The sequence below is a fragment of the Dunckerocampus dactyliophorus genome, chromosome 1 (assembly GCF_027744805.1).
Source record: "Dunckerocampus dactyliophorus isolate RoL2022-P2 chromosome 1, RoL_Ddac_1.1, whole genome shotgun sequence".
Taxonomy (NCBI): Eukaryota; Metazoa; Chordata; class Actinopteri; order Syngnathiformes; family Syngnathidae; genus Dunckerocampus; species Dunckerocampus dactyliophorus.
In genome coordinates, this window is record NC_072819.1 from 21892710 (window position 1) to 21918950 (window position 26241).

At 40.8% G+C, this 26241-nt stretch overlaps 2 protein-coding genes across 13 annotated transcripts in view; both read left to right on the forward strand.

The window, feature by feature from the left end:
• The window catches only part of LOC129170635 (nephrocystin-4-like), a 270848-nt gene that overhangs the window by 162180 nt on the left and 82427 nt on the right, over window positions 1-26241 (forward strand). For all 12 annotated transcript variants that reach the window (XR_008566724.1, XR_008566725.1, XM_054758947.1 and 9 more), the window contains 4 exons: window positions 1780-1917; window positions 2694-2839; window positions 9607-9798; window positions 24105-24292. Coding sequence is in view for 10 of the 12 variants with exons in the window: in XM_054758947.1 (XP_054614922.1) it covers window positions 1780-1917; window positions 2694-2839; window positions 9607-9798; window positions 24105-24292 (664 nt within the window). In the remaining 2 variants the exon portion in view is untranslated. The remainder of the gene's footprint in view (window positions 1-1779; window positions 1918-2693; window positions 2840-9606; window positions 9799-24104; window positions 24293-26241) is intronic.
• Window positions 660-1454, forward strand: LOC129192786 (high choriolytic enzyme 1-like). Its single transcript, XM_054797121.1, has one exon. The coding sequence runs from the start codon at window positions 663-665 to the stop codon at window positions 1452-1454; it is 792 nt and encodes a 263-aa protein (XP_054653096.1). The 5' UTR covers window positions 660-662.

The following is a 26241-nucleotide window of genomic DNA, read 5'->3' on the forward strand; positions in this document are numbered from 1 at the left end:
CATATGCCATTCATAACCATAAATGTCAGGTGTTGGAGAAACAGGGCACTGTGAGAAGAGATCGGCTACTAAAATATGAACAAGACATTCCTGGAGCAGAGTGGAAAACACATTATTGTCGGAGTGCTACTATAGTAGTAATCCCAGCAATAGGGGATATATGCAGACAATGTGGAAACCTTCAAAATCATCCACACAGAGTGACAACTACTTGCACAGTGTTCAAATATCTGCAAAAATAAGCTGTTACCACAGTTTTTTTTCCACCCAGAGATTGACAATGTACCTCATCTATGGTACATAGATGCTATGGTAAGGGGGGGCAGGGCAGGGCAACATACTGTTGTTTTATTTGGTATTTTTCCCTCAAAACTTCTATCAAGTTTTTACGTACAAATATGAATATAGGTAGTGTTGAGTGAACATTGAACTTGTTAAGATGAAATGACTAGAGAAACATACCATGTTGAACTAAAAGGATTGTGAGTGAAATCCGAGCCAGTGCTTATTTAGGCCTAGCAATATGGCCGTTAACCCATAATCCTTCGTAGCCACACCTGTAAAGCAGAGTATAAAGACCCCAGACTTAACCAAGGAGGACATCAGTCTTCATAGAGTCTCCCAACAGCAGAACTGAACCAAGAACAAAAACCAAGCTGAAGATGAGTCCCTTTGCCAGCCTGCTCATGCTCTTACTGCTTGGCCTTTCTCAGGCTCAGCAGGACAAAGAAATTGTTGAAGAATCCCCAGGAGAAGACCAGGACACTGTTGACATCACCACCGCAATTCTGACCACCAACAGAGGCACAAATGAGATCCTACTGGAAGGAGACATGCTGGTTCCCAAAACCAGAAATGCCTTGAAGTGCTGGTCTCAGAGCTGCCTGTGGAAGAAAGCCTCCAACGGCTTGGTGAAGGTCCCCTATGCCATCAGCTCTCAGTTCAGCAGCTCTGAGAGACAGAAAATTGAGAAAGCCATGAGGTCGTTCCACGGCAGCACCTGCATCCGCTTCGTCCCCCGGCGCAACGAGTACGACTACATCAGCTTTGAGAGCAGAGGCGGTTGCTTCTCTGATCTGGGCAGACAGGGAGGTGGACAGGTGCTGTCGATCAACCGTCAGGGCTGCGTCTACCACGGCATCATCCAGCACGAGATCAACCATGCCCTGGGCTTCCAGCACGAGCAGACCAGGAGTGACCGTGACAGCTACGTCAGAATCAACTGGGAGAATATTGACCCACAGATGGCCTTCAACTTCTACAAGCAGGACACCAACAACCTGAACACACCCTATGACTACTCATCTGTCATGCACTATGGAAAAACGGCCTTCTCCACCAACGGGAAAGACACCATCACCCCGATCCCCAACCCCGGCATCAATATCGGCCAGAGACGGGGCATGTCCAACTGGGACATCATGAGAATCAACCTGCTCTACAGCTGCCCGTAACAGCACTTTTGACCTATTTAGTGTCAAAGTCGTTGTTTAGAAGATGATTTTGATTTTGATGACCAATGCAACACACTTGTTCTTTATTCTTTTATTTCTTCAAAACCTGTTACGTCATGTTTTTGGTTTACTATAGTACAATAAAATCACTGCAAATGTACCAATCCTGCCTCAATATGTTTAATGCTTTAATTATGATAAGAGATTTGGTGGTGGTAAAATAAAAAATAAATAAATGTTTGTCATCTGAGAAAAAAGGAGAATGAGCCATGTTATTGATTTACATTTGGGTCCTAACATAACAGCAGTTCATTTTTCTCTTCAGCTCTCACTGTCTCAACTAGCAGCTACTTCATGCTACCCGACCAGCAGCCACTCCAGCTCGGAGTTGCCATGGCAACAGTCATTTCCTTCTCTTCTCCGTCCTTCCCTGTCGCCGACTGCCGACCAGCCATCACATGTCGTAAGATCTCCATCCTGATGCCCTCACATACACGCACAAAACATATAGATGGTACATGCAAAGAACGAAAGAAAGAAAGGAAGGGAGCTTTTGATGGCGGTCGGTAGCAGTGTTCACTAAAACACACACGATGCTGTGTTGTCATTTTTTTTGCGAATATACAGTCCATATCCATTTCTACATTATACACAACTTTATGAACATTGACCGTGGAAACAATAGATGCTGTGTGCAATGGAGCACACTTTGTATTTTATGTTGTGTATACCCAAAAATTGTCAGTATATTTTACTCAATTTTTCAAAATTCTACATCCATGACTTAATTGAAACAACCTCCACCTGAGAGACAACACATTACAATGCAAAATGATCTCTGAATATAACTAACTGGATTTACTGTAACTGCTAACCAGCTTTATAGAGCTGAAGGGGAAAAAAGTCTCATCATTGCAGCCAAGGGGAAGCAGAAATGAAGACGTCAGCTAGACTGCTCTGAGTTTAATTACTGAATATTTTCCAGAAATGAAGCAAGGATAACCTGCTCACCCCCTACAGTAGTTGTAGGTATCTGCTGCACAGAATCAGCATTTTGCCTCCAAAAGCTTCCTTGTCTCTGCTAATCACTTCATTAGGTACACCTGCACAATCTAATGACATCAACCACAAGAGTGATTATTTTACAAAGATAAAAATAACCATTACGCAAATTGTATTGTGGTTATAATTTGCAGTAACTCAACTATCGCTCTATATCCGTATGTCATTACTCTTTAGGCCTGCTCAGCTGTCAGCAATATTGCTCACTTAGAGATGGAGCTTCAGCCTGTAAAAGATGGGTCACCTAACCACGAAGAACTTCAGGAGCTCCCGTTCACCCCGGTCCATGCCCCTGTCATCACTATGGGGATGACTGCACTAAGGTGTGTGCCTTTTGATGTCTTACTTCACCTGAAAGTCGTTATCTGTCATTTTAAGTCTTCTGAGCAAGACTACACTATGCAATCATATTAACAGTACAACCCATATACAGTAAGATTTTATTTCTAGATGCAAATGTGATGTTTTTATGTGGTAAAATGCTCTATATTATACAATACGGGCCGCACGGTGGTCTAGTGGTTAGCACGTTGGCCAACACAGTAACAGCCTGGAGATCGTGAAGACCTGGTTTCAGTTCTCCCTTGGGCATTTCTGTGTGAAGTTTGCATGTTCTCCCCGTGTGTGCGTGGGTTTTCTCCGGGTACTCCGGTTTCCTCCCACATTCCAAAAACATGCATGTTAGGTTAATTGGAGACTCTAAATTGTCCATAGGTATGAATGTGAGTATGAATGGTTGTTTGTCTATGTGTGCCCTGCGATTGACTGGCGACCAGTCCAGGGTGTACCCCGCCTGTCGCCCGAAGTCAGCTGGGATAGGCTCCGGCATGCCCCCGCCACCCTAATGAGGAGAAGCGGTATAGAAAATGGATGGATGGATTATACAATACTGTATATACGGCATTTGCAATTTTTACGGCAACATAACAAACCATACAGGCAAAAATAGTCAACGGGAATTATTTAGCCAGCCAGCTTTCCAGAACTCCTCAAGTTGTTTTCCAGTTTACACAAATAGTTGTTGCTATGCATCTGGAGGGCACTAACCAAAGTAAGTATAATTGTCCAATAACAAATATACATAATGTATATTCTTTTTCCGAAACATATTAAAATGTTATTTTTGTTTTTCAGATAAATCAAAATACTCAATACAATCATTCCTCGTTTATCGCTGTTAATTGGGTCCAGACTCGACTGTGATAAGTGAATTTTGGCGAAGTATTCAGTATTAATAAACTGAATATTTTGTATAATTATAAAACCTGTTTATGACTTTCTAAATATGTTTTTATCATTATTAGAGCCCTGCAGACATGAAATAACACCCTTATGGTCACCTTTACACTCCTATTATTCTGTGTTTACAACAGATTGTTCAAGATTAACGTGCAGGCTAGGGGATTGCTGCAGGGACATCAAAGACGGCCACCACTCATAGCATATAGAAAGCTACTGAGTGAACTAGTTAGCATCCAGTTCATTTGTTCTAAACTTCAAGGAAAACTGCACTGTGTTTGGAATTTTGCCCATCATCCACTATTCTTATATGAGACATGAACACACGTCTTTCTCTTGTCTGTGTGTTCTAAAGATAAAACCAGCCAACCAGCGTAATGGGACACACCTATGCTGCCTACAAGGACCGCTATTAAAACACCTCCAAAAACCTACAACAAGGTTTTTGGATTTTATATACATGCTGTAACCGTGCAGTAACACGTACATGCATGATAACATATACTTACAGTATTTTGCCCTAGAATTTTGGTCCTTTTAAGCATTACTGGAACTTCTTTCCTGGGCACATTGATTCCACATACTTTAGCAACATACTGTAGAAATGAATGCCTACACCTAAGATTAACTTTCCCAAACTCAAAAATAAAAACACAGCAGCAGCTCCACTATGTAGCTTTACCCTTCGGTAGTCGCCTGAGGCGTTGTGAGCGCGTTGTGAGCGCGTTGTGATGCACTGCGGGCCAGTGTGTGGTGAAGCTAGTCGCTAGCCTGCTAGTATCTAACCGGTGTGTTTTGGCAAGGTGTCAATACGCCAGTAGCCTAATTTGATCGTTAAGAAGAATAATCACAAGTTGCTGTAGCTTGGTTAATATGCACGTCACATTATATGCAAATGGCCTGTTGTTGGCGCTTTTTTTCAGAAGGCTTTATATGTGGAATATGTATTTCCCATTACGTGCATTCGTAGCTCAGTCTTTTTATCTGTTTTTATATCTTCAGAACACACAGAAAAGAGAAAGACATGTCTTCATGTCTCACATAACTTTTTCATGTCAGACATGCCATAGCTGACTCCACGCACTGTTAAGGTAATGTAATCTAAGGTAATGTCTCATCAATGTAACTTTACTCCTAGTGACCAGAATACTAAATATGACTTGTCTTTAAATCTTTTTTGACTAATAATAGGCCATAACCAACCACAAACAGTGATCAATTATTAATGAATTCATACATTTTTAAGAAACCGCAATGGAGGCGAGGGACTGCTGTATATACAGTATGTTTTGGTGGGCACACTCACTTTTCCGTTTCCTTGTCAACGCTGTCAAATCTGACCTACAACCTCAAACGCATATTTTTCCATATGTCATATTCATTATTATAAACTGAGGCCGGAATGGCTGAAATGTATAAACTGTGTAGCTGCCAAAATACAGCCTTGTATTTGCTGTGTTTATCTGTTTTCTTTCCTCATTCTTCCCCTCCTCTCTGTCCCTGGATACATTTTGTAAAGTGTTCTTATCAAAAGGGGCACTAGGTCGACTGGCAGTCACCAAACAGATAGTGTCTGGCTTACACTGCTTTCTGTCAGTGCTACAGGCTGATAGGAGAAGCGGTGACTAAGCACAAGACACACACATTTTTTCTGAGTACCACTGGAGATTCGACATGCAAAAAGCATTAGTTTATTGCTTGTAATTACTTGTGTCCGCATGGTAATAATATTTTTACAATAGTGTTGTATATTGATTTCAATGCCTTTGCTAAAACCACTAGCCCATTCTGCGAGTGGCATTTCAGTGGGACCTCCAAAGTCAAAGGCACTAAAAGTCAGAATTTAGAATTAGGTTTTACGAAAATATGCGCCATCAATGACGTCATCAGAGACCTAACCATATCTCATGAGAAATTCTCATGAAACTCCATAAGTGTGTTTTGATTTTTTCTTTGGTTATTGTTGGGTGGTGTTTTTTGTGATGCCGTCACAGAAGAGTAACAGTGATGACAAGGAGAAGGAATATGATGACGACCATAGAACCGGAAATGCAACATGGGAAAGCGGGACTAATATCTCTGTCCTGGCTGCTCAGTACAAGATTTATCATAATGTGAGAAGAAATGTAAGAAGAACATTATGTACACTGGAAAGTGATCTGTCTTTGAGATTTAAAGTTATCTTTTGTTTTTTTGCTGGCTAGTGCTTATGCAAGTTAGCCGTGCAGTTGGTCATTTGGTAGTTGTCTCTGTCCAGGCTGCTTCGTACAATATGGCTTAATCAATACCAGTAAAGTGACAATAATAAAAGAAAGAAAAATGCTCCATAGGCGCTCTCTCCACCTTGTTTATCGGCACCATCAAAGATAGGGGTTAATACCACAAAACCACTTATTACTTTCGGTAGACTGACGGCTGCCAATGTGCAACCATTACCAACCATTCATTCACATACACACACCAGTGTGGGCGACACTGAAGGCAAGGAGGTTTCGCAACAACAGTGACTGGGATGGAGGAAGCAGGGTTTGAACCACCAACCGTCCAGATTCTGGATGACCTGCTCAACTTAAATGTGTTCTGACGATTCAACTGTTAAAGGTTAGCCCAGTGTAGTGTTAAAAGTTTGTGTGATATAAATCTTTAGCAGTACCTCCTGAGATCTATCTGATGCGCTTTCACGTACCGAGATAATGGCCACATGCATTCAAACTCTTTTTTGCATTGATACTTCACTACGGTTCTTTGAGTAGTTGAACTATTGAGGATAGGGTGTGCTTGGGTGGCATCAGTCATTGTTGATAGGACACAGTATTGAATGAAGTCATTTAAAACCCTCTTTTATCTATCGCGGTGTAGGTACAATCATTCATTACAGCTGTAAGTCACCATCCCTGCTATCTACTGTGGTATTAATTGGTTTCACTAATTGGCAGTGTGTGTTCTGGGTAATACAATGTTGTTCCCTCTGCAGAAGTTCCACAAATAGCCTAGTTTAAACAGATGTTATTGTCGCCTCTGCTTACTGACGTATTGGTCATGGCTATGGTTATATTTGTTCCGGACATGCTTAATAAGGTACATTCAGGCTCATCACATGATTATACTTGGGCAACTCAACATGTCCAAAAAGGAGTAGGAAGAACCAGAGCTTATGTAAAGCGGGAGTTACATCCCCACGTACTGTATGTGTTACCACATGCCCGGGCTCCGCAATTTTTGGAAATTTTGTTGGCCGTGGCCAGCACGTAGAGGAAGTAGGTTATCAGAGGGGCTGCAAGTTATTTGTGACACCCACGTGCTTGCCGCTCGCTCTCCGTTGGTAGCTTTTAGATTGTGACGTGCGACTCGTGTCTTAGGTGTGCTTCATGCAAGGCTGTCGTACATTTCACTCACTGGGGATGTACCGTGTGTGGGCATCGTACGAGGCTCGTGAAGTCCACTCACTTTGATTGCAAAATGGGCGTACAGGCTTCCTGCGGCACCTACGACTATCGCGGCCGAGAGAACCAGAGTGTACAGCGGGAAGAGCCACCCGTCGTGGCCGGGTAAGGTGCATTAATGTCGGATACACTATGTGAGCAGCCACCATGCGCCCACGGAGGTCGGGGGAACCAGAGCGTTGGCCGAGAGAAGCCGCCCGTTGTGGCCAAGCAAGGCGCATTAATGTCGGATATACTGTACTATGTGAGCAGCTGCCGTGGATCCACGGAGGTAAGGAGAACCAGAGTGTACAGCTGGAGGAGTCGCCCGCGGTGGGAGGAGCCGCTGCCGTGACCGGGCAATGTACACAATGTACTTTTAAACTTGCGACACACGCACTCCTCGTCTGCCTTGCTCTTACAACCTGGCAAGGTTTTCCTGCATGCGCGCAGAAAATAATTTGCAGCACAGTTTTCTTCTTACGGGCTTTGTGTGCTGTCTGCGTGTTTGAGAATCCGTGCAGGCATTGTGCGTGTCTCTTGCGGTTTTCCCCATTTTTGCACGTAGCCAGCATGTAGAAGCACGTACGCCAGGATGTAACCCCCCCTTAACCGTACATCTCTCAGCAATTACTGGTTCACTTAGTATTTAAGTGCCACCATTTTCTAATTGGGAAAGAAAATAGTACAGACTAGTAATAGATAGCTTATACAGTGATGAAAAAAAGGTCAAAAGAAAAAATGTGTTTCAATTAAAAAATAAGTAAAGAAAATTAATTAATACAATATAAATCAATAGAAAATAAAATACATTAAAGTTAATACAAGAATAAAGACAAATGAATAAATACATACATACAGGAGTAACTAAGTGTATGTTGAGTTTTGCTCTTCGTTATTTCTTCCAGCTGTAAGAAAGCCACACCAATGAGCAATAGTGCTTTTGAGGCAAAATTAGAAATCAATCCTGAAAAATAATGGGCTCTCTTATAAGATGCTGCAACAAGATGTTGCGTTAGTACAGAGAGTCTGTAAACAAGCAGCTGGCATTGAAACAGCTTTTCGAGCCCAGAGTTTGGATTTAGATGTGCTGCTCTTCAGTTCAGTGGGCTGAAACATCACTGCCTCCTCTTTTTGGAAGCAAAAACACATTTTTAGTGTGGAGTGACTCATTTGTCTGATTAGGACAATGACATTTACCATCATTTTGGATACACTTCCTTCACTCTAAATAGATTTTGAGGCTCCATAGGTGTGTTTAGCTTTTGTTGAGTGGTGTTTTTTTTTTGTAAAGCCACCACAGAAGAGTACCAGTGATGGCAAGGGGAGGAAATACGATAACCATAGAACCGGAAATGCAACATGGGAACGCAGTACACACACATCTGTCCTGGTAGCTCAGTACAATATTGCACACAGGATGTTGATCTTTTTTAGATGACCGCTTTTACTGGCTCTTATGCAAATTAGCCATGTGGTCATTTGTTACAGGCATCTCTGTCCAGTACAATATGGTATTTACCATCATTTTGGATAATTTTACTTGACTCTAATTAGAGTTTGAATGAATAAGAATAATAGAAGAATGATAGTACAAGAACGTATGAAATTAAAGCCACATCAGTGGGAAAAACTCAGTCAATCTGCATCTTCTCCGTTTGATTTGTTTGATGAAGGCGTCACTCTGTCGCAAATGTGACGCAGTGGGCTCTCTTTACCAACTGGGTGTGAGTGCAGACAACATTTTATAAGGTCGAATATTATCCAAAACATTACCATTCATTGTCCTGTGCTCTCGCATTTTAGCCCCCCATCTGTGCACTGTGTTTGGTGTCACTGTTGAAAATGGAATTTCGGAATGCTGAACACTATATACAAAGACAGGTGGTGGCTATGATTAGCCATAACAGACATTATGAGAGGGAATCCTCAGGGTCCAATTGGACGCCCTCTGCCATCCCCTTGTAAGTGTTCTCATGGCACCTTTGCTTGATGGATGTTGCTGACGTTCTCATTGTAGAAAAACCAACTCTGGTCTTGAAATTCTGGTTAATTGGAACTGGATGCAATGAGTACATTGAAGTTTCACGTTGCCAAAATGGGATAGCCCAGGCCCCATATGACCATAAATCATAGTCATAAATTGTTCCAATAGAAATGTAGCTGCCTCTGAAATATGCTATATAACAAAAAATATAACAAAACTGCAGCATCCCACTAGTATGAAAATTTCTTGCTGGCCTCAGTGTCCGCTTGGATAACATTTGTCTCCTTATATTAACTAAACAGCCGCATTTTGAGAAGTAAAGACATTTGTGCTTAGCATGTCTTGAATGACTTGAATTCAGTGCAGCTTGGTTTTTGCAGTTTGTGCCTGTATTGTGCCGTGGCAAAATATAACCTCAAATAACTCAATGTTTCTCTTGCAGTTCGTCCTCAGTCAGTTCCAGGAGCTCACTGGCCCACCTCTACTCTGCTGGATTCCCTGACATTGTGGACTCGAGAGGTCAGGTGGCAGAAGTCTTGGATCCTACAGAGCCGGTGCCCTTCGATCCACAACGTGAAGAGATGGATCCTTTGCAGGAGAATCTTCTGGTGTTCCAGTTTCTAGCCATTACAAGGTAATGTCTTTATTATGCTACAGCGTAGTCACTAAGCTGGCCGCACTGACGATGTCTTGATCCAGTCATAGCACCTCCGCTGAACATGTGACTTGCAGTTGTCTACCAAAACGGTAGGGGCAATGCTTTCCAAAGAGTGAGCAACCACAACTCCCTGTGCAGTTGTAGTGAGCAACGGTGACTCAAGCGAAATTCAGACCCTTGTTGGAGCTGGAAATAATTGATGTGGAACATCAGTCATTTTTATTGTATATGTTGCTCTGAAGCCATCGTATTCATCTAATTGCTCGTATTGCTCTTTTTTTTTATGAGACCCTCCTCAATTTGCGACATTGTTCCTTTTGTTTGTTCATTTGTTTCTTTTGGCGCTTTCGCAGGAGGGAAAACACGGAAATGATATACTTAAAAAAAAAAAAAGCTGATCAATCACAGCTCTGTGGTCCATTTTGCCGTTGATGCAAGGTTAGGCTTTTTTGGAGGTGCACGGCAAGCTTCGCTGAAGGGATTGATTTGGGGGGACGGGGTCTTGTAGGGTCCAAATTAGTCAGTACTGATAAATGTCAGTATTGATAATAGTAGCTTATATGCTGCATCCGGCAACCAAATACATTAAATCCAAAGTAGCCCTGTGCCGGGGCAACGAGGCTCAGTCTATATTAATAGTAACTGGCATACTCATGCAGGACTAACTGCTGACCGGCTGCAGCCTATACTCCTCTGACCGGCAGCATCAGACTGACAGGTATTAACAATGTTTGTGCAATCCCCTGATGTTTGGTATTAAATTAACCACAACATTAGCGCAGCTGAAAACATCGCTATTGGATGTTTCCGAACACAAAGGATCAAACACAACAAAAAAAAATCACGAAATCTGTGATTTTACAGCGTTGTCTGCATTGTTTGCTACTAAATTAACCACATTAGCGCTGCTGTAAACTTTGTCACTACTGATCCAACCTTTCCTGAACAAGTTAAAATAAAAAAATTGAAAAAGCTCAAAACCTTGTCCAGCTGTATACTGATGTTTGTCATGTTTAACAAAGGCACAGAATATAAAGACTGTTGTACAAGTTAGATAAGTTTACTCGTTTTGTTTCATTTAAAACTAATAATTAATTAAAATAATAATTATTGAGGTGAAACGTATGTCTTAAAGGAAAACTGCACTCCATCTTCCACAATCCTTGTGAACACACGTCTGTCTCTTTTCTGGGTTCTATCTAAAGATATAAAAACAGGAAAAAAGAGACAGCTCACTACTGCACGTAATAGGACACACCCATGCCATTGCAAGCACTAACGGAACATCCTTGCTCGGCGCATTGATTTCACATAGCAACATAGGAACGCCTACACCTAGCGTTAACTTTTCCAAACTCAGAAATAAAAACACAGCAGCAGTGGCGGCAGCTCCAATATGTAGCCTTACCTTTGGGTAGTGGTCTGAGGCATTGTGAGCTGACGCACTGCGGGCGAGTGTTTGAAGCTGGTCGCTAGACGGCTAGTGACGAGCCATGTGTTGTGGAGTGTGACAAGTGTCAATGTGCTAGTAGTTCGATCAGCGTAACAATGTCAATAATAATAAGAATGTTGCTGTAGCTTGTTTAATATGCACATCACATTATATGCAAATGGAGCATTGTTGGCGCTTTTTTGAGTTTTTTTCAGAAGGAAAAAGAAAAAAAAAAGACATGTTCATGTCTCAAATAAGGATTGTGCATAGTAGGCAAAATTCCAAAAATGCAGTTTTACATTACGTTGAGCTACATGACAGTCTGGTGAGGTCTATTTTGGTATATAAGTGTGATGCTTATGCTTCAACTGTCAGAAAACAGTAACAAAGAAAAATGTGTGTACTGTGTTGTCAGTTTTAAGATTGTTATGCGCAACAACATTGATCTTGTTTACTTATATTGGAGCTCAAATGTGTGGCATCCATGTGCCTGTATGCACTCCCTACAACATCATCCTCAGAGGGTCCATTGTGCTACTAGCGCAGTATGACAGTGAAACCAGAAGTTTTACAAGTAATGATATACATAGACATAGAGCAGCATGCTGGAATAGTGGTCCATTGGACAGGCTTCTTCCCATAATCCAAAACATGCATGTTAGGTCAATTGGAGACTCTACTTTGTCCGTAGGTCTGAATGTGAGTGTGAATGGTTGTTTGTGTATAAGTGTTGTGTGATTGACTGGCGATTAGTCCAGGGTGCACCCTGCCTCTCACCACAAAGTCAGCTGGGCTAGGTTCCAACTCACTCGTGACTCTAATGAGGACAAGCAGTCTAAAAAATGAACGGATGGACGGATAATTACAAATATTTATTTTTGTAGAACTACATTTATTTTTAACAACATACAGTCCTTACTCTTCAAGTTTATACCTTGCATTTGTTATTTGTTGCCTCCGCCAAAAAAATCATCTGCTGCCGACTTTCTGCGTTTTTCCCGTCGAGCTGCGTCGAAGATCCAGATGCACTCAGGCATTAAGTTCTGTCAGTCATCCTCTACTCATATGTCAGCTTCATGCCTGTACAGGGCACGTACACATATACTCACAATTCTCACATAAACACATTTCCTGTCAGCACAGCCTCTAGCAGGAGGCTTGTCATGACTCGTACTACATCAGCCTCATTTTCAGGTAAATGTAGATTTTGCTAACATCAGAATGCATGGTGTATGTTCCATAACAGTAGGCTGCACTGTTTCCTAGGAGTGTCACGAGACGAGACGATGCACGAGATTGGGTCCACGAGGACGTGGAACATTTTAACATTCATTTTAAGAAAAGTACAATGAAAAAATATGACTGGACAAACTTTGAGTTTATGCAGGGAGCCGATTAGTTTTTTCCTTGTCTTTGTTTCTGTTAAAGGTGAATGTCATTGGTCAAGATGTGTCACGGCATCTCTGTGTCCACACTGAGCAGTGGAGGGGCATCGTGAAACACACACAGCACCAGTGTTGCCAACATAGCGACTGTGTCTCTTTATCTGGAGATATTCCAAACCCTCTTGGCGACATATTGCTCAAAAGCGACTAGCAGCAAATCAACTTTTTCTGGCGTTGTTGGAGAGTTTTCAGGTATTTGGGGACTTAAAGGGTAAACCATGTATTGTTCTGAGCTTCTGTTCAGGGGTCAGTGTGCAGTCAGAGAGGAGAGTGGTGTCCCATTTCTTAGTGGCTTCTTCCCCTTGGCCCTCAGTTTTAAGGGGTAAGGGAAGCGGTAAGACGAAGTGCTAAGGGGTAGAACTGGGATTCAGCTTCAGTTTTCCCTCAACCAAACGCCGATCACCAGGCCCCCCTCTGGAGCCAGGCCTGGAGGTGGAGCACAAAGGCAAGCGCGTGGTGGCCAGGCCTGCAACCATGGGGCCTCACGGGGCAGAGCCCGAAGAGGTAACATGGGTCCCCCCTCCCATGAGCTCACCACTCGTTGGAGGGGCCAAAGGGGTCGGGTGCAGAGCGAGTTGGGGGTGGCTGAAGGTGGGAACCTTGGCGGTCCGATCCACGGCTGCAAAAGCTAGCTCCTGGCACGTGGAATGTCATCTCTGGTAGGGAAGGAGCCTGAGCTGGTGCGCAAAGTGGAGAAGTTCCAACTAGATATTGTCGGACTCATATTGACGCACGGCAAGGGTTCTGGAACCAGTCATCTCGAGAGGGGCTGGACTTCATTCCACTCTAGCGTTGCCAGCAGTGAGAGGCGACTGGCAGGGGTAGCAATTCTTGTTGCCCCCGGCTCCGAGCCTGTACGTTGGAGTTTAACCTGGTGATAGAGAGGGTAGTTTCCCTCCGCCTTCGCAAGAGGGGACAGGTCCTGACTGTTGTTGGTGCTTATGCGGCAAACAGCAGTTCAACACCCTTTTTGGAGTCCTCAGAGGGAGTACTGGAGAGTGCTCCCTCGAGGGATTCCCCTGTTTTACTGGGGGACATGAACGCTCATGTTGGCAGTGACAGTGAGACGTGGAAAGGCGTGATTGGATGCCCACCTGATCTGAACCCGATTGATGTTTTGTTATTGGACTTCTGTGCTCGTCACAGGTCTATAACAAACACCATGTTCAAGCATAAGGGTGTCCACACACTGTATTTACAGCTGTTCATCTACATAAACTTACACACAGCACATTGTACATACATACACTGGAGCAATGTCAACTGCCAGCCAGTAGGCAGCCCAGGACCTGACACCGCCCCTTGAACCCTACCGTCATGTCACCTCTAGGCATAGCCAAAGTGCAATTACAGAACTGACCAGCCTGTTAGAGTCCATGTATTTGGACAAGTCAGATCAAGATCTCGCACAGGCAGAAGAGGATGATGAGGAAGCAGGGATGTTCATGGAGCAGCTTCAGTCGCTCCAACAGAAAGTTGACATTTTGGAGAATAGACTAAAGGAGGCTGTGGACAGCACCCTCAGTTGAGAGGATGGGCTTAGGGCAGCAATGGAGGCAATGGCTGAGTTAAAGGCATATGTGGACACCAAACTACAGCAATATAATAGTTGTGGCATGTTTGTGATGTCGAGATGAAAGGTGGGATAAACATTTTTAAAAAGACTTGCCAAAAGCCGCCCGACATGGAGACCTGCTAGGTTCTCTACTCCTGCAGCCTCAATATCAGTCAGACACCTGACACCGATGCCACGTTCCCCATTCCCCTGCCAGACCACCGATTAGGATGGAGATTCCGCAGTTTGAAGAGTCCAGGAGTTCATCTGATGTGCCAGAATGCATTGAACAATGTGAGAACTTTCTGGTTCTTTGACCTCTGTGTGATGCTGAACTGGTTGGAACCCTCAATGCAGTTTTAAAGAGACCTGCACAGAGTTGGTGGTTGGCAGCCCACAACAAAATAACATGCTGGTTATATTTGGCTGAGCGCACCTTAAAAGCACCGGTGATCACAGCTTCATAACGCATCTCATACGTAGAAGACATCCTTGTAGACATGGTTGCTATATTTAGCGAGTCGATTTGTGCATTAAAAGTGAAAGTCAGGAAGTGTATCCGCCTTGTGCACCTCTGATTGTACAGAGGTATCGCCGTGCAATGCCAGTCTGAAAGCTGCATAAAACCTTCCACAATAAAGCTCGCCAAAACCAAGACAGCAGAGCTTGACACACCAAGCGCACACCAATCCAAGACAGGCTGGCTCACCGAACACACATTCATGTCCAAAGTGTGGAGTACGAGCCATTTGTGGAACGTGAATCATTGCAGAAATAAACAAAACAAAAACACAACAAAAGTGGCAAAATAGAGCTAGAGGGTGGTGAGTTGGCTCCGATGGTGGGGGAGGATGCCAGTCAGACCTGGCAGGCCCCAACAAATTGTTAGGGTCTGCTGGGAACATCTGGCAGAGTCCACTGTAAAAAGAGGTTTCAACTCCCACCCCCGGGAGAGCTTCAGCCATGTTCCGAGGGAGGCGGCAGACATTGAGTTCAAGTGGGCCATGTTCTGTGGCTCCATTGTCGAGGTGGCAGATCGGTGCTGTGGCCGTAAGGTGGTTGGTGCCTGTCCTGGCGGTAATCCAACAACCCGTTGGTGGACACCAGTGGTGAGGGATGCCATCAAGCTGAAGAAGGAGTCCTATCGGGCCTTTTTGGCCCATCGGACTCTGGAGGCAGCTAATGGGTACCCACAGGCCAAGCGGTCTGCGGCTCTGGCAAAAATTCAGACATGGGAGGAGTTCGGAGAAGCCATGGAGAATGAATTCCAGACGGCTCGAACAGATTCTGGGCCACCATCCACCGTCGGAGGGGGAAGCACTGCATGGTGGGGATGGTATGCTGCTGACCTCGACTTGAGATGTTGTGGACCGGTGGAAGGAATACTTCAAAGACCTCATCAATCCCACCAACATGTCTTCCAATGAGGATGCAGTGACTCCGCTGTGGACTCTCCTATCTCTGGGGCTGAGGTTGACAATGTGGTTAAAAAACTGCTCGGTGGGGCCCCCGGGGGTAGATGAGATCCGCCCGGAGTTCCTTAAGGCCCTACTATTACACAGTAGTATTCATATTTTCTGCAAGTCCCTGGAAATCCTTAAAATAAAAAATGTAAAGAACCTAAAAAAATGTCATCTCTGACTTGACAGTTGACTGTTCTGTTGACTCTTTGCTCGAACACTACCGTAATGTGTGCGTTGACTGAATCATTAATAATCAAGTCCAAACATGACAAATCAATTCAGTCATCACACTGACAGAGATGTTTGCAGGATAGGAAGTGACTTTTTTTGTAGTCAGTGTTAAATACATGATCTCTGATTGCTAATCAGTTCATTAAAAGTAAAGTAGGAACCTCACCTTGATTTCATTATTATTCAATAAGTATGCCATCAAATCAATTGCCTCGCTGCCTGTTTTTAGCCGCTGGAAATATGAAGTTTGTTTAAATGTGTGTGAAGGTGCTCTTTGTTTGTGTAAAGGAGAAGGAATAATTTTTGTGTGTTCTTCATTGTCATCATAGTAAACGAAAGATACTGCATTTTAAATCCCTGTTGACCCAGAATGTAAACTTGTAAACAATGAGCATGATTATGTACAGTACTTTCAACTTAAGTCTTTATTGTGTTCATGCCACAAGACATATCTACATAGGAAAACTCTACTACTTAAGTACGAACAACATGATTTGCTATGTCCTCTGCAACCTTAATGAAATTGAACCTACCTACCACTTAACTTTTAATTGTGTAGAAACTACTCCGTTTAGTTATTGTACTTAGTTTACTTTCATTGTACTAAGAAAAATCCATGCAAATTGTTACATACATTTGTTTGAGTAACTTCTTTTTCTGACTCAGAATAAATTCCACATTTTAACTCCAGTTTTCTGATGACAATGTTAATTGAAACACCCATAAGCATCCCACAGAAGTGATTGCATGTTGACATTTCAATAGTGCACAAAACTGCAGCCTCCATAAAATAAATGGCATAAAACAACTCTGTAAAAATGTCTCAAAACAACTGAACATTTTGACAGTCATGCTGGTCGGACTGATTCAAGTTACTTTTTATTAAAGTGAACGTCTGGTGTAAAATGAACCTGGCTTTTTTTTCTGCATGAACACATGTCAAACAAGCCATCCAGGCTTATGGCAGATGTTTTGTTTGTATACTAGCCAGTATTTAGCTTTCCAAGATTAACGCTGTTAGATATGCAAGACATTTGGGCAGTAATACCAGCTTCCTGCTTTTTGAACCACTAATATTGCTAGAAATAGCACCAAACCTCTGCAGTAGCATGACTAGGGATGAGCGAGTACACCACTATCCGTATCTGTATCTGTTCACCCATCTAAATGATCTGTATCCGTATCGGTATTCGGAGTGGACATGGTTTAATTGTAAATGGGTGGGACTTATTACATTATATTTATTATATTAGTATAAGTCTGAAGTTGACATGGATTGATTAGAAGTTGCTATATTTATTATTTATTATTCAGCTTTATGTGTACTGTGCATGTGTGGAAGTGATCTGTAAGACTTTATAATTTAATGATGTTTTTAAATGATCTGTGTGAAGTTGGGGATTCATGCAAACATCCAGTGATGGCAAACAGGGAACTAATGTGTCAGCCTTGTTTACTGTAGTTTTCTCAAAATCACCGCGATCAGTACTACGACCTAAGTTTTCCAACTGACTTTATATCACCAGCCAAATTAGAAACAAGCATACAAAAAAAAAAAAAACACCGGCAGTGACCGGCACAACACGAGCCGTTTACAGCTCTGTTTTGTCACATTCACCTCATACGTGTACCGTGTATGTGTACCAAGTAACTTTAGATGAGCCGAGCTGAGGAATACCTAAGAAAAAACCTGTGCGGAGTGGAGGCAGTGATAACACGACACGAGCCGTTTTCAACTTTGTCTTGTCAAAGCAAAAGAAAAACAACCAGCCATGGATTACAAAAGGACTAAAAAATGCCTGGAAGAAGAACAACACATTATACATACAGGACATTTATCTTTCAACAAACTAAAGAAGCAGAAAAAAAGTAAAAGACTTATAAAAATAAGACTATCTTGAGAGTGTGCAAGAGGGAATATTATAGTAATTTACTTGATAAGAATAAAAATAACATGAGAGCAACTTGGGGTATCTTAAATAGTATTAAGAACACTATTAAGAAAGTAGACTACCCTCACTATTTTATGGTTGGAAACACTAACAGGGATTAGTAATGATGTAGTTGAAATGTTCAACCATTATTTTGGAAATATTGGACCAAAACTGGAAGAAGAAATTCCAAAACTACACACAATGGACGCATGGAATGATATTACAGATAGGAATCGCAATTCCATGTTTCTCATTGTTGTAACTAAAAAGGAAATCACTGACATTGTCAAAAATTTTGAGGCAAAAACATCAACTGATTGTTATGGAATCGAAATGGAAACAACTGAACATATATGAGTAACTTATCACTTCTGGAAAATTTCCCAACAAAATGAAAATAGCTAAAGTGGTTCCAAATCTAAAAAATGGAGATAAACATCAATTTACAAACTACCGACCAGTTTCCTTATTACCTCAATTTGTCTAAAATTATCGAGAAGCTATTTAAGAAGAGTTTGGACAAATTTATTAATAAGAATGAATTACTAGCAGGGAATCAATACGGATACAGAGCTAACATTTCAACTTCTATGGCACTGATCAAAATCAAGGAGGGAATTACTACTGCTATAGACCACAGAAGATGTGCAGTTTCAGTATTTATGGATCTGACAAAAGCCTTCGATACAATTAATCACAATATTTTAACAACAAAATTAGAAATGTATGGAATCAGAGGTTTAGTCTTGAATTGAGTTAAAAGTTACCTAGCAAACAGGAAGCAATTTGTAAAGTTAGGCGAATATACATCTGGGAGTTTAAGTATTACGTGTGGAATACCTAAGGGGTCTATACTGGGATCAAAACTGTTGAATTTGTTTTTCAAAGACATTTGTAAAGTAACAAAGTATTTAAAGTTGGTATTATTTGCGGACGATACCACTGCCTTTTGTTCTGGGGAAAGCACACAAGAACTAATTAAAAAGGTCAAGGATGAAATGGTCATATTAAAGTCATGGTTTGACCAAAACAGATTATCCTTGAACTTAAGTAAAACTAAAATAATTCTATTTGGAAACAGCAGAAAGGATACGTACGATCAAATACAAATAAACAGAGTGGACATTGAAAGAGTGAAAGAAAATTAATTTCTGGGGATCATAATAGACGAAAAAATGAGTTGGAAATATACAACAAAAGGTGGTGAGAAATACTTCAATACTGAACAAAGCAAAATATGTTCTTGATCAAAAATTACTCCACACTCTTTACTGTTCTTTGGTATTACCATATCTAATTTATTGTGTGGAGATATGGGACAATAATTATAAAAGCAATCTTCACTCACTTACTGTACTGCAAAAAAGATCTGTGAGGATAATTCATAATGCCAAGTTAGAGAACATACAAACCCTTTATTTTTAAAATCGCAGATATTAAAGTTAGCTGATTTAGTACTCTTTCAAACATCATGCTAAAATAATGCATGAAGTTAATAATAATTTGTTACCCAAAAGCCTCATACAGTATTTCTCTATTAGAAAGGAGAAATATGATCTTAGGGGAAAATTTAACTTAAAACACTTATATGCGAGAACAACGCTGAAAACCCACAGCATTTTCATATGTGGAATTAAATTATGGAATGGATTGAGTAAGGAACTAAAACAATGTACAGAGATGAGCAAATTCAAAAAACAATACAAACAGTTGGTGTTTACTAAATACAAGGCAGAAGAGTCTTGATCATTACACTGATTGCTCTGTCATGCTTGTTTTTTTATTTTTATTATTTATTATTACACTGATTATTATATAAAAACATGACATGGAATGCAGGAAGTGAATAATATGCACTGTATAAGATGTGGAATGGATGGGGGGTAGGATTAAATGAGCTTTGCTTCTTCCTACTCCTTTTGGACATGTGGAACTATGAAATGATTCATGAGATGTATTCCATTGTAATCTCATGTTCAAATAAAACTCAACCAAATCAAATGCACTGCATACTCCTCTCTCTGGCTGTAGGGAGTCTGTCTCGGAAGGGGCGGTCACTGTGTGTGACTGGCCAATTACAGAGCGAGACAAATGAATACATAAAGTAAGTAGTTACCCAATGAGGATTTTCCTTCATCACGATTACGGACAATGACAAGCTGTACTCGTTTCATGCTCGTACTCGGCAAAAATGCATGTTCCGTAACGGATACTCGTCTAAAACAAGTATCCGGCTCATCCCTATTGATGACTCAAAGGTGGTCACTGTACCGTGGTTCTCATGAAGTCCAGAGGATAACTCCAGCAGAAATCATGTGTAATATCCAGCAAATTCACAAGTGACCCTACATACTGTAAACCTTATGCAATGTATGTAGCACCAAAGTCATATCCGCCAACTTATTCTATACCTCAATAAGTAGAAATACAGCTACAATAAAGCACATAAAACAAAACCTAAAATGTTGTGTTGTTCTTTTGGAGATGAATAAAGTATCTATTACGGTGGCAAAGAAGTGCACAACACGTTAACAAAAACCAAACCAAAAAATTACCAAACCAAAAAATTACAAATACTATTTTCTAAGGCACAGTACTTCATAATAATTAAGTAACACTTTTTGTTGGCTTTATCAGTAACTATAAAACAGCCGAAGTGCACAGTATATGAGAGCTTGGAGTTTTTCGCTTTGTTATATATGTTGAAGAATTTGATTCAGGCATACCTATCCAGAAATACAGTGAGAGGAACAGGTTAGAAATTCACAATGTATTTGTGGCACATTGTAAAAATCTATTTATTTATTTTTGTATAAGAAATGATTGTTACCACTGTGGTTCATAATACTTTTGTGCAAGTTCAGTTCACCTGTTCAGCCTTTGGTCAGCAGGTGGCGCACTATTGCTGTATTATAAATGAGACTAGGGAACCCAAACCATTGAACAGTAGAGGTGATAAAGCCAACAAAAAGTGTCATTTCATTATCATGAAGTACTGTTCCTGAGAAAATAGTACGATGTCTTATAGTTTTAAAGGAGTGAGCGCGCTCCCACGACGTGTCGCCGTGCATGCAAATACAAGACGGAAGGAACAGGTATATTGGATATATATTTTTCATTATTTTCATTAGGGTATAGCGGAGGTACAATTCCCTTTTGCGTGGTGTAATTGTAATTTGTTTTTCTTTTTGTTTTATGTTTTGCACTTCTCGGCTACAAAGATAAACGAGAAAAGGAATGTACCAACTCCCCGGGGCTGATTGGTCAAAATGTTATCACTCCCTGTAACTCTGGGATTTTGTACATTTCCCTTTCCGGATGGTGTAATTGTAATTTGGTTTACTTTTTGTTAATGTGTTTTGCACTTAATCTGTAATCTATCCATCTAAAACTGACTACCGAAAATAAACGACCAGATGTAGACCTTCTTCTTTTTCTTCCTCTTGTTTATGGCGGTTCGCAACCAACGTTTAGGTACATACTGCCACCTACTGTACCGGACTGTAGGCGCATGGTGGACATTTGCAGTGACAACCCGTTAGTGACAAGCTTCCATCATAGAACATACACGAAGAAATAAAATTGAAAAAAAAAAGGAAATTAAATTGATGCCGCTTTCAAGTTAAATGCAATGGACTTGAGGATAAGTGACATAAAAGATGGATGGATAGATTGCAATGGATTTGGCTGTCAAGACAAGGAAACATGGCTGCTTCGCGTAGGACTACTGCCATTTAGAGGAAGACACAGCTAACCGAAAGAGAGAGAGAGCCAACAACATTTGTGACAAAGGAATTAGGACGCTGTTCTATACTGACACAGAAGAGGATAGGCTATTGTTATCTACTGTATGTTACATGCACTATTCGGCACTGTTTTTAACTAGCTGTCTGGCACGCACTGTTTGGAAATAAATAATAATTTTATTAAAAGTTCTTAAAAATCGGTGTAACGTCTTTCTGTTTACTAAATATCCCATTTTTTGATGTGGCTTATACACCGGTGCGGCTTATATAAGAACAAATCAGTTTTTTCCTCTATATTTAGTAGGTGGAGCTTATACACCGGTGCGAATTATACACTGGAATTTACGGTAAATACACTTTTATGTTAGGTTTATGCAAAAATGTATCTTCAAAATCAATATATGACTGAGTTAAGTCAGTTTTCGTTATTTTCACTTCGGCCAGCTCATTAAGATAATTTATCAACTGATTAAAGTGTGTACATGTAACAAAATGAATTAGTAATATACAAATAGCTATTGATTTTAAGCTTAACATACTACTCCCATGAATCATTTTTTAGAGTGAACCATTAAACTGAAATAGGCTGTTTATCAGCTGATCCAAAGTTTAAGACCACAGTCTTTAAAAGCCAAAACCTTGGCGAAAATGTGGATTCAGTGTCATTTTCTATCAGGTTTTCACACTTGTCATGATCTTGATGGCATGTGACAAAAAAGCTTTCTCTCTTTGTACGCGTTGGGATTGTTGATCAATCCATGTTGTTAGTAAGGCCTCTCGCGGTGCGCCATTGCTGCTGAGGTTGGACACAGTAAGACAGTCATTTTAAACTTCTTCAAAGATCCTGAGTGTTATGGAACCAAAAAGTGAAGTGGTAGACCCAAAAAAAACAGCACCGTCCCTAAGCCAGAGGATTGAATTGGCTCTCCGTCAAGACACGGGACGATCCTCGGTCCAAGCTGTTGATGTTTACTAAGTATAAGGAAGAAGAATCCTGAACTACAGTGTATGTACTGTACATGCAATGCTATGTCTAACGACTCTTGCACTTACTACTTATTGTTCATTTCCTAGAACTACTTGAAGTATTACATTGTCTATATCCACTCTTCATGGAACAATGTTTCTGTGAACTATTAACTCATTCATCACATATCATATCATATTATATTATATTTATTATATTATATTTCTTATGAAAGTTCTATAACTTATTTATATTGATTGACAAACCTTGTAGCAGCATTGTAATACATTGTTATACTGCCTTATCATTTTCATACTGTATGTTATTTCATAAATGGTAAAGGGTACATGTTCAATACAGGAAGTGAACAAATGTATTAGCAATTGATGTGAAATGTCCAAACCAATTATTGAGGTGATTAACAAGAATGATGCAGCTTTTAACTATTGTATTACTATTTTAGGAGGATTTGGGGCTTGTTTGAGCGATGGTCTTAAACATTTGATCAGCTGATGAACAGCCTATTTCAGTTTAATTGTTGTTTGCAATAAATTGCTTACTTAAAACAATTTTTTGTCTCACTCCCAATTTTCCTTTTTGCATTTGAAGCTCTGCTTAGAACCTCCTTAAGATCCAACAGGGCAAAATCAACTGGTCTTAAAATTTTGATTAGGAGTGTATGTCTATGTATTTTGATACGTTTTGATGTATGGCAAGAAGTTGTATGTTCAGACACAGTATTGTTATTACAGTATTATTGGTATTTTCTGTTACAGATAATAATGCCTTGTAATTCTTAAGTTCTTAAACTCCGGGCCATTTTTATACACATGCTCAAAAATGTTATATCCAAAATACATAGTTTTCTCTGCTATCTACATGGTTGACAAGGATTACTTTAGTATCAAAGTGAAGAGGGGACTTTGATGGTTACTGTAGATGTACACTTGTGATGATACAGTATACAAAGTTTAATTTCCATCGAAATGTATGAATTTGTATTGACAATCCCTTTTATTTTGAGGCTGTTGCAGGTTGAAAACCCACAAAATGATAAAAACATCTGATTGTCACCGATGCAAAGATTGTTGCTCAAAGATTAAACCAGAGCAAAGCTACAAAGTGTTTAATAGAGAAATGCCTAGGTGCTATCGTTTTGCACAATATAGCACCAACAAAATAACATATTTTTGGCCTGCAGGTTTAAAAACTAATAATTTAATAAGGATTTTGCATAAGGATTTTGTTATTATTTTAGAACACAGTGATGGTGAAAAAATAGTTTAATTTCTGTCAGTGTCACTAGCATAGACACAGGGAAACCCAGTGGCCGTCTAACTTCAATTGTGATAACCTATTAATTCTTGTAAGATCAACTTGCTGTGTACGTGATTCTTTTAAGAACTGTACCTTTATAACACAGTGTATCCATATGGCTGCATTTATACATAACAGTGAGTATTTACTTAAGATGATTCTTTGAAACTTCTACCGTTTGTCTTTCAACAGAATACCGATTGCAGGGGTTACTCCAGAGTGGCCGAGCAACATCTACTTCACCTTCCAGTTTTACCGTTTCCCACCAGTCACGTCACAGCAGCTCCGACTACTGAACAGTGGCAAAGTGCAGCAGAAAACCGGCGCCCTGTTTCCTTGTGTTCTAACCTCCAACCACAATGATGGAAGCATGAACTCTGGTAAGGATCCAGAGCTCTTGATCTTCTTCAAAACAAAAACATGTGATGCTAACCATAGAACCGACAGTTGAACTTACGGTACCTGTTGGTTTGTATGTATAATCTCAAGACCCCTAATACAAGACAGCATGAAATGTTTTCATACTTTTTTCTAGGGGAAAAATATGTTCTATTCAGGTCAATACAGTCATTTACTTTCATAGATTTTCTATAAACCAGTCCAGGGTCTACCCCACCTTTTGCCCCAAGTCAGCTGGGATAGGCTCCAGCATACCCCTGTGACCCTCGTCGGATCAGCGGCATAGAAAATAGATGGATGGATGATTTCCTATCAGAAAATGAATGTTGAACTTGGAAGTAAACCACCTTCATTTAAGAGGTTGTGCAAACTGTAAATCTCTATTAAAACCATATGCATGTTTCTGTTGACATGGTTTTAGATTTGAATCATATTGTGTGTGTAAGTCACACTGTGATGTATTTCACTCTTACAACTTTTTATAACCGTGTTCCGTGCTCCTCAATGTTCTCCGATACCAAACCACTTCCCTTTCAATCAGCAAAGCGGCCACTGATTGATGTCTATTCATGTTGCAACTAATGAAATGGAAGAGATATTACAGCTTCTGACAGAGCGTGATATTGAACACACAGACAGTTCTCCCCATCCCCACCCTTCAGGCCCCTAAAGCTACTCTCCTCCTTCCCCAGACGCACATTCCGGATTACCACTGTCAATATTTCTCTCTTATGTCTCCCTGCCTGCACACTACACTATATGACCTAGTGTGTATTCCCCCACAAACCCATCTACTTTCGGACAGATCCTCTCATATATTCTCTCGCGGAAAGCCTTTATACCAATTTACTTACAACGACTCAAGTAGAGCTAGCATTTTACTTTTGAAGGATCCACAGTTAAAGGGATAGTTCGGATTTTTTGACATGAAGTTGTATGACATCCCCATCAGCAGTGTAGTGCATCAACAGTGACTTACCCACGACTTTGTCCTATGAGCCGAGTTCTGGTCTTAAGAAAAGAGTTTGGTTTCTCAAAACAATACGCGTTCAAAAGAGTACTACATTTGCGTCACAAAAATGCCTCCTCAAAAAAATCAGACCTCACAATCCCTCTGCGTTAATTTCTCTCCCGTCGTATCACTGTGCTTCCATTGCTCTGTATGTGTTCCATAGCGTTTCAAGTCTCATGTCGCAGCAGTCTTTAGCCACTGTGGAACACATACCTGTGGACGCGCACTGTAACTTTAGGGTGTATAGCTGAATCACCACTAAATTTGGTACACACTTTTACGGCAGGAGTCCTCAACCACTGGGCAATGGCCCGGTACCATTCTGTGGGTGGGGCCTAAAACTTTCAGGAGCAATGATAAAAAAAGGGCACATTTAAAAAAATAGTTTTGTCAATAACTATATTGAATTTTCCATCCATCCATCCATCCATTTTTTATGCCGCTTATCCTCATTAGGGTCGCGGGGTATGCTGGAGCCTATCCCAGCTGGCTTTGGGCAAAAGGCGGGATACACCCTGGACTGGTCACCAGCCAATCGCAGGGCACATATAGACAAACAACCATTCACACTCACATTCATACCTATGGACAATTTAGAGTCACCAATTAACCTAACATGCATGTTTTTGAAATGTGGGAGGAAACCAGAGTACCCGGAGAAAACCCACACACGGGGAGAACATGTAAACTTCACACAGAGATGCCCAACGGAGATTCGAACCCAGGTCTTCCCGATTTCCTGACTGTGTGGCCAACATGCTAACCACTAGACCATCGTGCGGCGCTTACATATTGAATTTTATTTATTAATAATTCTGGAGATAAAATAAAAACTATTATTTTGTTGGAAAAATAATATACTGTTAAAAAGCCCATTGTTACAGGTTTATGTCGTGTTGTTTCATCATTTTGCACAGC